This window comes from Panthera tigris, chromosome B4, assembly GCF_018350195.1.
Source record: "Panthera tigris isolate Pti1 chromosome B4, P.tigris_Pti1_mat1.1, whole genome shotgun sequence".
NCBI classification, from domain to species: Eukaryota; Metazoa; Chordata; class Mammalia; order Carnivora; family Felidae; genus Panthera; species Panthera tigris.
The window spans coordinates 93278038-93295930 of record NC_056666.1 but is presented as its reverse complement, the minus strand read 5'-3'; the positions used below and the strand labels follow the sequence as shown (position 1 = coordinate 93295930).

Below are 17893 nucleotides of genomic sequence, written 5' to 3'. Positions count from 1 at the left end.
ACAAGGTGAAAATAAATCACCCTATTTAAGATTGCAACTTTATGACATAAAAGAATAATAAATAGAGGGCAGGAGGAAACTTTTGGAAGTGATGGCTCTGTTGAAAGCATAGAGTGGTGATAGTTTCACTGATACATATGTCTCTTCAAACTTAGCAAGTTAACACATTAAATATGTACAGCTTTATGTCAATCACACACCAGTAAAGTGGTTTAAAAAAAAAATAAAGTTGCAACCTTGTCCCTGCTCAACCCCAGGCACTCCCAACCCCTTTGCCTTGCTTTAATTTTCTAACTTAACACCTTTTGACTTCACACTTTAGTTCACTTCTTTATTATTACTATGTTTAGTGTTTATGTGCTGACTTTCTCTCTAGAATGCCAGCACCACAAGCACAGGGACCTTTGTTTATTCACTGATATATTCCCAAGTGCTTAGAAAGGTACCTGGCACACAGAAGGCACTTAATAAATATTCTTGAATAAATGGTTACATGTGTATGCATATGCATACCGATGATCCAGAGTTTCAGTTTATGGTTACTAAGGGTTGGTAAACTCAACAGAGGCGCTGACTCTTCCAGGTGAGAAAAGCAAAGACTTCTCCTTTTGCAGTTTTGACATAATGCCCCAGATAGATTTCATCTAAATGGGTCTTTTCAACAAAAGGGGCATTGCACAGAGCCCAGTCTTTGTGCAGCCTCCACACTGTCTTTGGCAGTGTAGATGCTCCGCCCTCTAGGCGTGGCCCCGAACATGTGGCCTTGATGGAATGTCCCGATTAGTTACCAGATGTGCCTGAGCAGCTCTGGGGAGCAACTTGTCCGTTCAGATCTCAGCGCAGAAGCGGTTTTCATGAGCAGTTCAGCTGCTACCTTCTAGGGGTGTCTCTACCCTGCTGCACCTCTACAGAAACTCTCCCTCAAAGTCTTCAGTGTTTTTTCCCTAGTGACTGAGAAGAACAAGCAATAATTTCTTTTTTTTTTTTAATTTTAAACTTTCATTTATTTTTGAGAGACACAGACAGCGTGAGAACGGGGGAAGGGCAGAGAGAGAAAGAGGGAGACACAGAATCTGAAGCAGGCTCCAGGCTCTGAGATGTCAGCAGCACAGAGCCCTAGGCAGGCTCAAACCCACGAGCAGCGAGATTATCATCTGAGCCCAAGTCGGATGCTTAACTGAGCCACCCAGGCGCCCCAGCAATAATTTCTTATTTATAATTACAATGGTCATTTTGACTGAATATTTCAGTCCCCATACGACTATTCTGCAGTACATATAATATTTTTTGTCTTATTTATGTGGACTCAATATAAGACATTGTGACAAATAGAAAATCAGGATATAGAATGTGCTGACTCTTGACATGTAAAATTTCCTGATCATTGGAGATGATTTATATGAAATGTCCAGAAAAGGCAAATCTATGCACACAGAAAATGAGTGGCCGTCTGGGGCTGAAGGTGGGAATTGGGGAGTGAATGCAAATGGAGGCAAGGTTTCTTTTGGGAGTGAAGAAAATATTCTAGTATTAGATTGAATGACTCTGTTAATTTACTAAAAATCATTGAATTATACACAAAAGTGGGTGAATCTTATGGTGTGTATATTGGTTTGCTAGGGGTGCTGTAACAAATACCACAGATTGGGTGGCTTTAAACAACACAAATTTATTTTCTCTTCGATCTTTGTCCAAGATCAAAATGTGGGCAGGGTCAGGTCCTTCTGAGGGCTGTGAGGGAGGGATCTATTCCAGGCCTCTCTCTTTAGCCTGCAGATGGTCTTCTCATTTTATCTTCATATCATCTTCCCTCTATACATGTCTGTGTCCAAATGTCCCCTTCTTTTAAGGACACCAGCCATATTGGATTAGAGTCCACCCTAATGATCTCCTTTTAATTTAATTACATCTTGAGAGATCTAATCTCGAAATACAATTCTATTTGGAGATACTGGGGGTCGGAACTTTGACAGAGGAATTTGGGAGGGTACACAATTCAGCCCATGACGATACAGGTGTACCTTGCAGACACTGCACATTTGGTTCCAGACCACTGCAACATAGCAAGTCAAATGAAGTTTTTGGTTTCCCAGTGCATATCAAAGTTATGTTTACGCTATGCTATAGGCTATTCAGTGTGCACTAGCATTATGTCCCAAAAAAGCCAAGGCACATACCTTATTTTAAAAATATTGCTAAAAAAATGCTAACCATCATCTAAGCTTCCAATGAGTTGTAATCTTTTTGCTTGCGTAGGGTCTTACCTCGATGTTCACGGCTGCTGACTGATGAGGTTGGGGTGGCTGTGGCCATTTCTTAAAGTAAGACCAGGGGCGCCTGAGTGGCTCAGTCGTTAAGCGTCCGACTTCAGCTCAGGTCACAATCTCGCGGCCCGTGAGTTCGAGCCCTGCGTCGGGCTCTGGGCTGATGGCTCAGAGCCTGGAGCCTGCTTCCGATTCTGCGTCTTCCTCTCTCTCTGTCCCTCCCCCATTCATGCTCTGTCTCTCTCTGTCTCAAAAATAAACGTTAAAAAAAAAAAATTTAAAAAAAAAAAAAAAAGTCAGACCACAAAGGGGGCACCTGGCTGGCTTGGTGGAACGTACGACTCCTGATCTCAGGGCTGTGAGTTTGAGCTCCATGTTGGTTGTAGCAATTACTTAAAAATAATAAAGAAATCTTCAAAAAAAAAAAAAAAAGACCACAATGAAGTCTGCCGCATCAATCAACTCTTCTTTCACAAATGATTTCTCTGTAGCACGTGATGCTGTTTGACAGCATCAACTAAGTTTATATAATATTCCAAATCCTTTGCTGTCATTTCAACAATCTTCACAGCATCTTCACCAGGAGTAGATTCCACCACTTTCAGGGTACCTGGGTGGTTCAGTCGGTTAGGCGTCCGACTTCGGCTCAGGTCAAAATCTCGCAGTTTGTAGGTTCGAGCCCTGTGTTGGGCTCTGTGCTGACAGCTCAAAGCCTGGAGCCTGCTTCGGATTCTGTGTTTTCCTCTCTCTCTGCTCCTCCCCAGCTTATGCTCTGTCTCTCTCTCTCTTTCTCAAAAATAAATAAACATTAAAAAAAAAAAACTAAAAAAAAAAAAAAAGCACTTTCTTTGCTCATCTGTAAGAAGCAACTCCTCATGTGTTCCAGTTTTATCATAAGATTGCAACAACTTCAGTCCCATCTTCAGGCTCCACTTCTCACTCTAGTTCTCTTACTGTTTCTACCACATCTGCAGTTTCTTCCTCCACTGAAGTCTTAAACTTTCAATTTATAACAAACACAGTATCTGTGAAGTACAATAAACTAAAGCACAATAAAATGAAATATGCCTGTATGTACATTATACTTCAATAAAGCTGTTTAAAAAATAACATATTAATTGAGTACTTAGTAGGTCTAGGTACTATCTAAGTACTTTACATGTATCATCTCATTTGATCTTCTCAATGACAGTATGAGGTAAGTATGTTTCTGCCCACTTTAAATTGAGGAAAGAAGGCACAGAGGTTGAATAATTTGCCTGAGGTCACAAAGCCAGTCAGCAATGGAGCCAAGATTCAAACCATGTAGCCCAACTCCAGAGCCCACATTTTTACTCCCTATGCGAACACCTACATGTGCCAGGCACTCAGGCCTTTTAACACCATCCTCTGATCAGTTTCATGATGTCAACTGTATGCAAAAGAAAACTGAAGTTTGGAGAAGTTAAGCACCCTGCCCAAGTTCCACAAGTCTGTGATGGGCTTTCTCCAACACCCAAGCATTTTCTCAATACTATGGTATTTTTAATTATGTGTAACCGTGGCTCACCCTTTTTGATGGGAGACCTCCGGGACAAGAAAAAAGCCTCCCAGCACAATAGATGTTCAATAAATTGTTGTGGAATGAATGAGAACATATTGAAAAGGACTGGTCTGTAGTTTTAACTTCACAGTGATGAATAAAGAAATCTGCTCATGCTGGAGCCTCAAACCTGCAATTCTGGAGACTGACCACTTGGGCTGCAGATCATTTTGTATGGGCAGTTCATGACACAAACTCCAGAAATTACCTCTTGGCTGAATACTTTTGTATGGGGAAATGGGCACACTCACAGTCTGCTGGTGAGAATGCAAACTGGGATGGACTTTCCATTGGGCAATTGGCAATTGTCAAAAGCCTTAAACACACACACACACACACACACACACACACACACACCCTTATGTCCTCATAACTCCTTATCCAAGAACTTATAAGTGTTATGAAAAAAATTGGGGACAATCTAAATATCTAATAATAAAAGAATAATTATGGTATAATCAGAATGAAATAATATGCAGTCTTTATTGATGGTGTTGGTTTTATTATTGTTTTAGATAAAGTTCATGCTATATAATATTTAGTAAAACAGAGCAAAAAATAAAACCTGTTACATGGCAGTTCACAGAACAAGAAATACAAAGAGCCAGTAAGTGTATGAAAAGATACTTATTTTCATTCAGAATGCAGAGAAAAGCAAATCGAAACAATGGAATATTTTTCACCTGTGAGATCGACAAAAAGTTGGCCAGGAGTGTAAACAGGCACTCTAATGTACAATTGTCAATAGTATAAATTGGTGCAAACTTTTGGGAGAAATTTGAGAATAATATTAAAATTAAAAAATGCATATCCCCCTTTTCGACCTAGAAATATTACTTCTAGCAATTTTACTTTGCCCTATAAAAATACATATATATGCAAAGATGTTCATTACAGAACTAACTGTAGTAGCAAAAAACTTGGAAACAAGTTTTCATCAATCGCCAAATGATGAAGTAAATGGTGCAGATTTGTACAGTGAAACATAAATAGCTCTTAAAGTAAATGCTGTCAACATTCTGTGCTTATTTGCAAAGATATTTACATTAGTCAGGGTCCAGACAGGGATGCAAAATTCATGTTAGGTAATTCAAAAGAGAAAATTTAATATAGTAATTAAGTACAAGAGGTTAGAAGCAAGCTATTTTATTTATTTATTTTTAAACGTTTATTTATTTTTGAGACAGAGAGAGACAGAGCATGAACGGGAGAGGGTCTGAGAGAGAGGGAGACACAGAATCTGAAACAGGCTCCAGGCTCTGAGCTGTCAGCACAGAGCCCGACGCGGGGCTCGAACCCACAGACCGCGAGATCATGACCTGAGCCGAAGTCGGCCGCCCGACCGACTGAGCCACCCAGGTGCCCCAGAAGCAAGCTATTTTATACCAGAGGGTGGTGACTCAAGGACAGAGGCAGCCCTATAGGCAAGGCACAGGCAAGTGGGAAGTTGGGATGGCAAGATTATTCTTTCTGGGTCATTTCTTCTACTCTTCTTCTTTGTGCATCAATTTCAATCTCTCTCTATAGACCAATTCTCTATTCTCCAGGCACACAGCTGCATCATCTGTAGTCCAAGTACCAATAATGGCTGAGAATAATCCCAGGAGATAATCTGAATCATCCACCCAAATATAATCATGTCTGGCCAGGGGGAAGGGCCACAGGATTCACCTCTGTGAATGGTGATTGTAGTTCTCAACCAGAGGAGCCTAGGTTGGGGAGATCCTATCTACTACTGACAATATGGCAAGATGGATCGGTACTGATGCCATTTACCAAGGCAGGGAATTTGTGATGGTGAGAAGATCAGAATAGAGGACAATAACTTAAGTTTTGGACATGTTCAACTGAGATGCTCAAAGAACATCTAAACCTACTGTCAAGGAGATAGATGAATGTACAGTCCAGAGTTTAGCATGGGAATTTGGGCTGGATATCCTGGCTTGGGACAATTAGCATACAAACAGTATTTGCAGCCAGGGGTAAGTATGAAAAAAAATATTCTGGTTCAAGATAGAACCATAGAAAATAGAAAATATTTATAGGATTAACAAAGGGAAAGAAGGAACACTAAAGGAAACTGAGAAAAATTGGCCAAAAGGACCGGTGAAAAAGCAAACAGAAAAAAATCACAGAGAGAGGAGGGCAGAGAAGAAAGAGAGAGGAAGTTTCTAGGAAAAGAAAGTGGTCAATTCAGTTAGATAAGATAAACTCTGAAAATGCCCAGTTGGATATGGCCTCAAGGTCTCTGATGATGAGGGCATCAGAGTGAAGGAAGAAACTGAACTGCAGTCAGTTTAGGAGGTTAGGAAATGAATTCCTCAGACTGAATGCCTTTGCAGCTACTCATGAAGCAGGGAGGTGACAAGCCTCGGTAAGATTAAACAGAAGAAATGAGTCATTGTGCTTAAGATTCACGGTTCTTTTGCAAATCTCTTTTGTATCGGGTAACTTGGGCTAACCTAAGTGGGCTCAGAACATTGACAAAGGCCCAAACTCGGGTTTTTACTTTGAATTCACAGAGCAAATCCTAGAGCTCCCTCTTGGGGTTGGCGATTCTTGTACATTCCTAGCCTTGGAAACCCAAGAATAAGCAGACTGTGGCTCTGGGGCTGTATGTGGCCCTCAGCCTGTTTTCCCATGGCCTGGGAACTAAGGATGGTTTTGTTTGTTTGTTTGTTAACGTTCTCAGTGCTTGGAAAAAAAAATCAAACAAAGGAAAATATTGTATGATGTGGAAATTTTACGAAATTCAAATCTCCGTGTCATTAAATGCATTTTCGTTGGAACACAGTGCTCATTTGTTTAGGGACGGCCGATTTCATGTTACAATAGCAGAACTGAGCAGCAGTGACAGAGAATGTATAGCCCCACAAGGCCTAAAATACTGCCTGGCCCTTTTGGATAATGTTTGCAGACCTCTACTATAGAAGACTGGACAGGGCAGTCCTGACACTTTAGATTGCTCTTTGAGAGATAAAAATAGCTTAGTTCTGGTCATCAAACTCAATAAAAACACACTATAAATTTTGTCTAATTTTCCAAAGTCTTAAGTACAGAAACAACCTCGGCATAAGTAGACCCACATGAATGGTACATTTCAGGCCAAAGTCAGTTTTCACCTTTGGCTTATTTGTGCTTGTGATATCTTGGGACACAGCTGGACAAGACTCTGTGCCTAGCACTGGGACAGGCTAGAGTAGATGAAGAAAAAGCCAAGATCTGCAACTAGAATTGTGCCCTAGTGTGGAATAGACCCCGGGCAGGTCCTAAAAGTTAAGTGACAGAGAACACTAAAAGGCCAGTGATGGTTTATTGAGCACTTCCTGTATGCTAGGCATGTCAAGCGCTTTATATACAATCATCAAGATAAACAAAGCCAACTCACCCTCTTTTGCCAAGAGTGAAAAAAAGTGTGAAGGATGGTAATAGAAGTATATCATACTTTCACCACAGGATGAATAACAACACAAAAGAGAGGCAAACAAGATACTATGATGGGTCAGAGGAAGTGAGCTTAGTTGGGAGGAGGGAGAGGGAAATTTGGGCCTGGAAGAAAGGAAATATTTTAACAAAGGAAGAAGATGGAAGGTGCAATAGCAGGAGAGTGCAGGGTAGTACATTTGAGGAATAGCATGAAGGTTCTACTGGTTGAAATGGAGGATGTGTGTAAACTAATTTTTTAACTTACAAATTTATTTTCAGTTTGCCATGAAAGCCTTTCTGACTCTGCCCAACAGGGGAGATCTTAGGTTCAGTTACACCTTGACTCACAACTTGACTATAGACCGCATTTAGACACTCCAAAGGCTACAGCCTGGGAACCACAGACGGCCATCAGGACATGGGCACGTGCTCCCAGGAGTCATTGCAGCAGTCTGTTGAGCATGCACTGCAGATTCAAGGAAGCAAGGTGCCCATCAGGCAAACATAGAAGCTACCTTGGCTTACAGGCCCTACTCCCTGCAGGAGCCAATATCTCTTACAACCACTTCCTAGGTATAGTTTCTAGAGTTCCTGTGAGAGACACACCAATTACTTAGAGTCACAGCACTCAGGGAAGTCCAAGGATGTGACTTTCTGCCTGGACTGATTGTTCTCTCACTCCAGACGTTGTTTACCAAACAGAGATCGCCTTCCCCATGCACAGTGTTGCCTGGCGGCATGATTGACATACTGTCTTTATCACATTGCCTGAGAAACCAAATTCTCAAGCAGAGTCAAATTCTCAAGCAGAAAGGGAAAAAGGTTTTGTTAGCCCTTTACTCATCCTCCCCAACATCTACTCCAATGTCACTGCTATCCTCAAAAGTAACTTCTGTTAATTACTTTTCTAAGAATTTACATAAAGTTGTATACACATCGGTAGGCATTTAGTTTATATCCAATTTTTCACTATTACAAACAAGCAATTAACATCCGTCTGTACATAGGAGAGTGTTTCCTAGTAGTGAAATTATTTGATTAAATGATAAATATACAATCCTAATAGATAATATTACACTATTAATAATCTTAATGCACACCAGCAGTGTATGAATGCCAACCCCCCTATTCACTCTTCTGTGACACTGTTTATTAGAAATCTTTAAATTTTGTCTCTACAGTGAATGAGAAATGGTCTTGCATTCATTTACATTCCCCCAATAACAAGCGAGTTTACAGATATTTTCAAATGTTTATTGACCATTTGTATTTTTCATTTGAATTACTTGGTCATATTCTTTGCACATTTTTCTGTTGAGTTGACTTTATTGATTTGTGGATAATATACACACACACCCATATCTATATTATTATATATTATATGTATTATATTCTACATATGTGTACTATGTTGGGCAGTGTATATAATGTTACATATATTATATATAATGTTATATGTTATATATATTACTACATATGGCATATATATTGAAATGTTGTTTATATACACATACAAATATTTGGGCATTTTCAGATATATAATGGGAATTATTAATGATTTTTGATCAGGACAGCTTGGTGCTGGGAGAAGTGATTAGGCATTGGGGTTTTGGAGTTAGACCTGAGTCTGCCCAGTTCAAATGCTTTCTAATATGTGTAAACACTTGGTTAAACACTTAATCTCCTTGAATCTCACTTTTCTAATTTGTAAAATGGGATAATCATATGCATTCACCAAGTTGTCTTCTTTTTAAATTTTTAAAAAATGCTTACTTATTTTTTGAGAGAGAGAGAGAGAGACAAAGTGTGAGTGGGGGAGGGGTAGAGAGAGAGGGAGACACAGAATCCGAAGCAGGCTCCAGGCTCTGAGCTATCAGCACAGAGCCTGACGTGGGGCTTGAATTCACAAACCACGAGATCATGACCTGAGCTGAAGTCAGACGCTCAACCGACTGAGCCACCCAGGCACTTCATTGGATTGTCTTTAGCTCAGTTTGGGGCCATAAAGTATTCAGTCAATGGTAACACTTAGCATTATTTTTAAAAATTGAAGTGTAATTCACAAACCATAAAGTGTACAAGTCAGTGGCTTTTTAGTATATTCACAAGGTTGTGCAACCATCACCACTATCCAGTGCCAGATACATTTTCATCACTCCCAAAAGAAATCCTGTATCCAGTTACTCCCTACCCTCAACCCTCATCCCCTGGCAAACCCTAATCACTCTTCTTTTTTTTTTTTTTATTTTAATTTTTTTTAAAAGTAAGCTCTACACCCAATGTGGGACTTGAACCCATGACCCCAAGATGAAGTCACGTGCTCTACTAACTAAGCAAGCCAGGTGTCCCTAAGCCCTAATCACTTTCTATCTCTGTTTTTGCCTATTACATATATTTCATATAAGTGGAATGATACAATATATGGCCTTTGTGTCTGGCATCTTTCATTCAGCATAATGTCTATATGGTCTATCCATATTGTAACATAACACTTCACTTTTACTGCTGAATAATCCATTGTATTGATATACCAAATTTGATTTATCCATGCATCAGCTGATGGACATTTGGATTGTTTCTATTTGGGGCTATAATGAATAATACTCATACAAATATTCATGTACAAGTTTTTCCATGGACATATGTTTCCAATTATTTTAGCTATATACCTAGAGGTAGAATTGCTAGGTCACATAGTAACTCTATGTGTAACTTTTTTTTTTTTTAAGTTTATTTATTTAAGCAATCTGTACACCCAATGCAGGGCTCAAACTCACAACTCCGAAATCAAGAGCCTCACGTTCCACCAACTGAGCCAGTCAGGCACACTTATGTTTAACTTTTTTTTTTTTAAACACATATTCATTTTTGAAAATTAGAGAAACAGAGCATGAGTGGGGGAGAGGCACAGATAGAGGAAGACACAGAATCCGAGCAGGCTCCAGGTTCTGAGCTGCCAGCACAGAGCCCAACGCAGGGCTCGAACTCATGAACCATGAGATCCATGACCTGAGCCAAAGTCGGTTGCTTACCTGACCAAGCCACCCAGGCACCCTAATGTTAACTTTTTAAGGAACTCCCAAACTATTTCCATCAGAACCCACGCTGATTTACATTCTCATCAGCAATGTGTGAGAGTTTCAATTTCTCCACATCCTTGTAAACACTTGCTATTGTCTGTCTCTTCTATGATAGTCATCCTAGTGAAGTAATACCTCATGATGGTTCTGATTTGCATTTCTCTAATAACAAATGATGTTGAGCATCTTTTCATGTGCTTATTGGCCATTTATATTTCTTTGGAGAAATGTCTATAGAAATCTTTTGCCCAATTTCTAATTGGTTGTCTTTTTATTACTGAGTTGTAGGAGTTCTTCATATGTTCTGGATACTAGCCTCTTTTCAGATATATGATTTGCAAATATTTTCTCACATCCTGTGGATTGTTTTTTCACTTTCTTGGTAATGTCCTTTGAAGCATAAAGTTTTTTGTTTTTGTTTTTTAGTTTATTTATTTATTTTTTTTGAGAGAGAGAGAGAGCATGAGTGGGGGAGGGACAGAGAGAGAGAAAGAGAGAGAATCCCAAGTAAGCTCCGCCAGTGTGGAGCTAGACACGGGGCTCAAAACTATGAACCATGAGATCATGACCTGAGCTGAAACCAAGAGTCGGATGCTTAACCAACTGAGCCACTCAGATGTCCTGAAGCAAAAAGTTTTTAATTATGAAGTCCAACTTATCTATTTTCTCTTTGGTTGCTTGAACTTTAGGTGTTATATTCGTATTTTATTCTTTTTTATTCAATTATAAATAAAACTGTTTTCTTAATTTTATTTTCAGTTCATTGCTAGTGTATAGAAATATAACCAACTTTTGTATATTGATCATGTATCCTGCAACCCTGATGGATGCATTTATTAGCTCTACTAGTTTGTGTGTGTGTTTACTTCCTGGGATTTTTCTAAGTACAACATCATGTTGTCTACAAATAGAGATAATTTTACATCTTCCTTTCTGATCTGGATGCTTTTTATTTCTTTTTCTTGCCTGGTTGCCCTGGCTAGAATCTCCAGCACAATGTTGAATAGATGTGGTCAAAACAAACATCCTTGTCTTGTTCCTGATGTTAGGGGGGAAAAGCATATAGTCCTTCACAATTATTTATAATGTTCACTATGAGTTTTTCTTAAATGCCCTTTATCAGGTTGAGGAAGTTCCTTTATAGTCCTAGTTTGTTGTGTATTTCTATCATAAGAGGGTGTTGGATTTTGGTCAAATGCTTTTTCTGCATTTATTGAGATGACCATGTAGCTTTTATCCTTTAGTCTTTTAATTTGGCCAATTTATTAGTTGGCTGGGGTTGCCATGACAAAGTCCCACAGGTTAGGTGGCATAAACAACAGAAAGTTTAATGTGTCATCAGGGTTGGTTTCTTCTGAGGCCTCTCTCCACGGCTTGTAGCTGGCTATCTTCTCCCTATGTCTCCATATGGTCTTCCTAAGCTTTTTATAAGGATCCAGCCATACTGAATTAAGATCCACCCTAATGACCTCATTTTGACTTAATTACCCCATTAAAGGCCCTATCTCCAAATACAGTCATATCCTGAAGTACTGGGCATTAGGACTTCAACTTACAACTTTTCAAGAGACACCATTCAACCCCTAACAGCCTGTAACGCAGATTGGTTTTTACATGTTGAACCAACCTTGTATTCCTGGGATAAATCCCACTTGATCATGAGATCACTTACTCCTTTCTATATGTTGCTGGATTCAGTTAGCAAATATTTTGTTGAAAATTTTTACAAACAGCTAGTGTTATTATTCTTTATTCCTACCAAAGTACTTTTACATATGCTATTTCACTTTCCCTTAAACAGAATTCTATGAGGTGGGTAGGATATTCACATTCACTAATGCAAAATGAAGCTCAGGAAAAGTGAAGTGATTTTCTCCCAATTATAAATTTGCAGTAGTAGATAGTATAGACTGGAATCAAAACTACAGATGGGAAGAACATTAGCGAGATGAAAGAAAGCAGGATTTGGTAAGAACAAAGAGAAACTTTGTATGGCTGGAAGTTAACAGGGTCAATTTGAATGGCATCAGTGATTTCAATGATGTAAGAACTGAGGTCATCTGCTGATGTGCACAATAAGAGTAAATAGACTTGTGGTTTCAATTCATGCATGTAATTAAACCAAGTAGAGATGACAATTCTCATTAATTTTGAGATCATGATTTGACCAGATTAGCTGACGGAGAATAAGCCAAAGTTTTGATGGTAGGGATTTGACTATGTCAGTAACAGTACACCATTCCTTCATTCTTGGAAAGTTAGTTTCCAAGGTGACTGCCAATTCATACAATCTTCGCTAATCCTTGATGGAGTTAGTACCATGACTGTTCAGTCAGAGAATGCTGAATTCAAATTCTATTTCCGGCCCCAACAGATTGTGTGACTTTGAGTCATTTAATTTCTGCAAGACTGTATTCCCTCATCAAATGGAGGAATTAGATGTTCTCTAAACTCCCTTCCAGTTTTATGACTCTTATTTAGTGAATAAGGGGAGTGGTGATTCAGTTCACTGGAAATTTTTAAGCAGCAATGATGAATTCACTAAGGGTAGACTAAGGAATTACTAAAGAGCAATGAAGCCTAGAGGGTAGAGAGCAGGTAAGCCAGGCTGGGTGGCCAGCGAAAGTGGGAACGTAAACAGACTGGGGTGGGTGGGGGGAAGGCTACCCAGAGTTAGGAATATCATGGGGCATATTACACAAAGCTACAGGAATCTAGGTGGTCAATTAATTACAAATAACTACAAATAATTAAAAAGCCAGATGAGAGAGTCCAGGCTGGGACAAAACACAAATAAAACCCCTATCGTTAGCCACCTATTTTTATATCAGGATCATGATGTTATTTATCTCAGTTCACTGAATGATGCAGTGAAGAGCAAGGATTGAACCTGAGTCTCTCCAGTAGTTTCTGAAGTCCTGGCCCATCAGCTTCTCTAATCATTCACAAGTCATGTTTCATGTTTCTGAACTGTCACATGACACTTCATAATGAACAGGAGGAGGCAATGTTCTGATAATCAAGACATCTGTTTTTCCTTTTCACTTAATTTTATTTATTTTTTTAACTTTATTTATTTTTAGAGAGAGAAAGCCTGGAAGGGGCAAAAAGAGAGGATGAGAGAATCCCAAGCAGACTCCATGCTGTCAGCACAGAGCAAACATGGGGCTGGAACTCACAAACTGTGAGATCATGACCTGAGCTGAAATCAAGACTCGGACACAACCAACTGAGCCACCCAGGCAACCCCCCCCCCCCCCGTCTTGTAGAATATTTTCAAAGTTTGTATAATTCTAAACAAACTTTGCCACTTAAAATGTTTAAACATTTTAAGATGAAATTTCTAATGTCCATTTAAACCATTTTTAAAATGTACAAATCATTGTTTTTGTATACACACAAGATTGTGCAATCATCACTACTAATTCCAGAACATTTTATCACCCTAAATAGAAATATCCTTCTCCCCATCCCCTGGCAGCAAGTAATCAACTTTGTTTTTGCAGATTTGCCTATTTTAGCAATTTCATATACATGGAATCATACAATATGTGGCTTTTGTGTCCGACTTCTTTCACTTAGCATGTTTTTAAGGTTCCTTCATGATGCAGCAGAATCAGTACTTACTTCCTTCTGGCTGAATAATGTTTCACTGTGTGGATACCATATTTTATTTAGTCCTTCATTAGTTGATGGATATTTGGGTTGTTTCCTTTTTGGCTATTATGCGTAATTCTGCCATGAACATTAATGTACGAGTTTCTATATGAACATGTTTTCATTTCTCTTGGTTATACACCTAGCACAATTACTGGGTCATTATTGTAACTAAGCTTAACTTTTTGAGGAATTGCCAAACTATTTTCCTAAGTGGCTACATTTTTTTACATTCCCACCGGCAACATGTATGAGGGTTCGTTTCTTCATATTCTCAACAACTTTTTTGTTCTGTTCTGTTTACAATTATAGCCAGTGTGGTGGGTATAAAAGTGGTATCTCATCATTACTGATGGTTCTGATTTGCATTTTTCTAATGATTAATATTGAGCATCTCCTTATGTGCCTAGTGGCTATTTATATTTCCTTGGAGAAATGTCTATTCAATCCTTTGTCCATTTTAAAATTGGGTTGTCTTTTTGAGTTATAAGAGTTTTCTATATACTCTGGAGAGATCCTACTTGGATTAAAAGCCAACACAGAAATAAGAACTGACAGAGGGCAAAGCTGAGCCATGATGACGTATTTTGCATTCTTGTATTCATCCATGCACAAAGTCAGACCTACCTCCATGAAGCTTAGTTTTTTGAACCAACACATTCTTGGGGCTAATCAGACTAGAATAATGGAGGGGTGATCTTCCATGCCAGGATCACTCAAGTAGAATGGGACTTTTCCTCCATTAGTTTTTCTGGTCAATCCCCAGGCCCTACCCTATACTGTGGGCATTGGGTAGGAAGCAGGGGAAAGATGAATGATGTCTGGCACAATTAGAAGTACCACCTCCAACCCCATAGGGCCTCTGGTGAAAATTTTAAGACTACAGAGACCTTTGCAAAATCTCCATAATGCATATAAATTCCACAACTTAAAAATAGAGCAACAAAGTAAAAAGGCAGATAAATACAAAGTATCTAAAAATGCTAAAGTGGGTAAATACAGAAAATACAGAATCCTTGCATTAGGTATAGACATGGTTGCTATTTTTAAGAGCTCTGTAACTAATGTTAATGTTACATGTTTCCCAAGATACTTTCCTACCTACTATTGTCCCTAGGGTGCCTACACAGATCAGCTGACGTGGCCTTAAGTACTACTGAATGTTCAAATTACATGAGTCCAAAACTAGAGGGTTTGCCATGTGGATCTGAACAGGACAGGCTAAGAAAAAGTGGAGAAATTGGGGGTCATATGTGAAGCTGATGCATAGCTGCTTCCTATGTATCTTTGGAAAATGTAGGAGGGATGAAATATTTTTCTATGTGAAAATGAATGACACTGTGGTAGTTAGGCAGAGTAATACTTAAAATATGATCTTTGCCATCTCCATGCAAAAATGAGTGCCAATAAGAGATGTGTGATCACAGTACTATGGAGATACATTATTGTAGGAAGAGAGCTACAGGTGCTTCATCAAAGAGGAAGAAACACATCAAGAGGCAGACACAAGATCTGTAAACTACATTTATTGAGTACTTACTGGGCAGTGGGCACAACAGATACAAAAGAGTTATTAGGATGGGGACAGGTAAGAACTTAAAAAATTAAATATACATGTTAATTTACCACTAATTCTACCAGGGAAGTACAAAATTTTTACAACTTACACTTTATAATGAAATTGTGATGCTTGTCAAAAGGATAAGCTATACATACAAAGCGAAAAAATTTTTTAAATTGTGCTTAACATCATTAGAATTACCCTAAAATGGGTTGATAAAATGCCTATTCAGCATTCATTCTCATTACACACATATATTTCACTTCCTTAAACACTGCTTGAAAAGTACAAATACTTTGACTTAATTGCTGAGAAATCTGTGGTCAACAACTACATGTGCCGTTTCTCTAAGAAACATCATGGCATGTGCGGTCCATTTCTCCTTTAAAGTCCATCTTATTTTCAGCTTAGCTTACTATCAAGTTCTCTTAGAACTGTTTATATCTCTTTTGTCTGATCATCTTCTTCAAGTTTCCTGATTTCATTTTTTAAACAATTTATAGTTTCACGACTTGCCTTTAATCTCTCCTTAAGCTCTGCGATTTCAAAGCTTGTTTTTTTTTTTGCAGCTTCTAATTTTTCTCTGGTTTTCACTTCAAGTTCTGCAACTAAGGAAAACATTTTTATCGAACTATTTCATTTTTCTCAGATGTCTAAGGTATGTTATAGAGTAATAAATATGGCATTTCCTTAGGTCAGTTTCCATGATAAAAAATATAAACAACTTAAGATATATTACATTAAACATAAGGAGGTGGGTAGAAAGTCTGAACTCTCATGAGAGAAGCTAAGACATTTTCTACAACTAAGAATGAAATTTGGCCACTCACAGTTTAAAATTTACAATTAAGATGTTAAGACATAATGTCCTTGTTTTCCTTTCCATACACAAATTTGGAAATAAGGGGGCATACAATCTCAGAGACATCCAACTAATAAGAAGAGCTAACTAAATACAGTGTTCTGAGGGCACCTGGGTGGCTTAGTCGGTTAAGTGCCTGGCTCCTGATTTCTGCTCAGGTCATGATCTCACAGTCCTGAGATGGAGCCCTACATAGGGCCCTAAGCTCAACGTGGAGGCTGCTTAAGATTCTCCCTCTCCCTCCGCCTCTCCCCCACTTGTGCACATGATCTCTCTCTCAAAAAATAAAAATAAATGTTAAAAAATTAAAAGCAAATAAAGAGGGGTGCCTAGGTGGATCAGTCCACTAAGTTTCCAATTCTTGGTTTCATCTCAGGACATGATCTCATGGTTCCTGAGACTGAGTTCTGTGTTGGGCTCTGTGCTGGCAACGTGGAGTCTGCTTGGGAGTTTCTCTCTGCCCCTGCACCCCCTCTTGCGTGCGATCTCTCTCTCTCTCTCTCTCTCAAACATTTAAGAATAAACAGGGGCACCTGGGTGGCTCAGTCAGTTAAGCGTCCTACTTTGGCTCAGATCATGATCTCCTGGTTTGTGAGTTTGAGCCTCACATCGGGTTCTCTGCTGTCAGCACAGAGACTGCTTCGGATCCTCTGTCCCCCTCACTCTCTGTCCTTCCCTCACTGGTTCTCTCTCTCTCAAAATAAATAAACTTAAAAAAAAAAAAAAAACCAACACATACATACATACAGTGTTCTTAATGTACAGGTGAAACATATAAACAAAATCACACTGGTAAAACAAACCTTTATTTTTTTTCTCAAAAAAGACAGCAATAATTCTTAGGTCTAAATTCCAGCTGTACCATTTATTAGCTGTGCCACTCTTAAGTTATTTATTATTTTTATGCTCTTTTCCTCACTATATTATGATGTATATTATAATAAGACTATAACAAATACCTCATATTATTAAAAAACTATTTTAAGTGTAGTTTTTTAAAAGTTTATTTATTTAGAAAGTGTGTACTCGCATGCCAGTGGGGGAGGGCAGACAGACAGGGAGAGAGAGAATCCCAAGCAGGCTCTGTGCTGATAGCCCAGAGCTTGACACAGGGCTCAATCTCATGAACTACTTGCCAGATCATGACCAGGGCCCAAAATCGAAGAGTCAGACACTTAACTGACTGAGCCACCCAGACACCCTTAACTTCTAGTTTTAATTGCTTCATTTATTTTGCGACCTATTTCTTTCTCCCAAACTAGTCTTCGTGGTTTTACAGAAATTCTGGTAGATAATGTGCTCTTAGTTGAGCTTTTCTATTTTCTTGGTGCTTGTGGAATGACTCCTACTGGTATTAATGACCAGCTAGTCAAAGAGGACCTAGCATCTTATGAAGTAGGGTAAGCAGAGCTGTGAACTTCCATTTTTAGTTGATATGTAAACTTTATTCAAACATTTTAA

At 38.8% G+C, this 17893-nt stretch overlaps 1 protein-coding gene across 4 annotated transcripts in view; it reads right to left on the bottom strand.

Annotated features, from left to right (window-relative positions):
• The window catches only part of YEATS4 (YEATS domain containing 4), an 80164-nt gene that overhangs the window by 43161 nt on the left and 19110 nt on the right, over window positions 1-17893 (bottom strand). Inside the window, exon 7 of one of the 4 annotated variants that reach the window (XM_007082238.3) lies at window positions 15520-16178. The exons of the other annotated variants lie outside the window; for them this stretch is intronic. Coding sequence (XP_007082300.1) covers window positions 16009-16178 — 170 coding nt within the window. The 3' untranslated portion in view covers window positions 15520-16008. Of the gene's footprint in view, window positions 1-15519; window positions 16179-17893 lie in introns of those variants that run through there. 4 annotated transcript variants of the gene reach the window in all.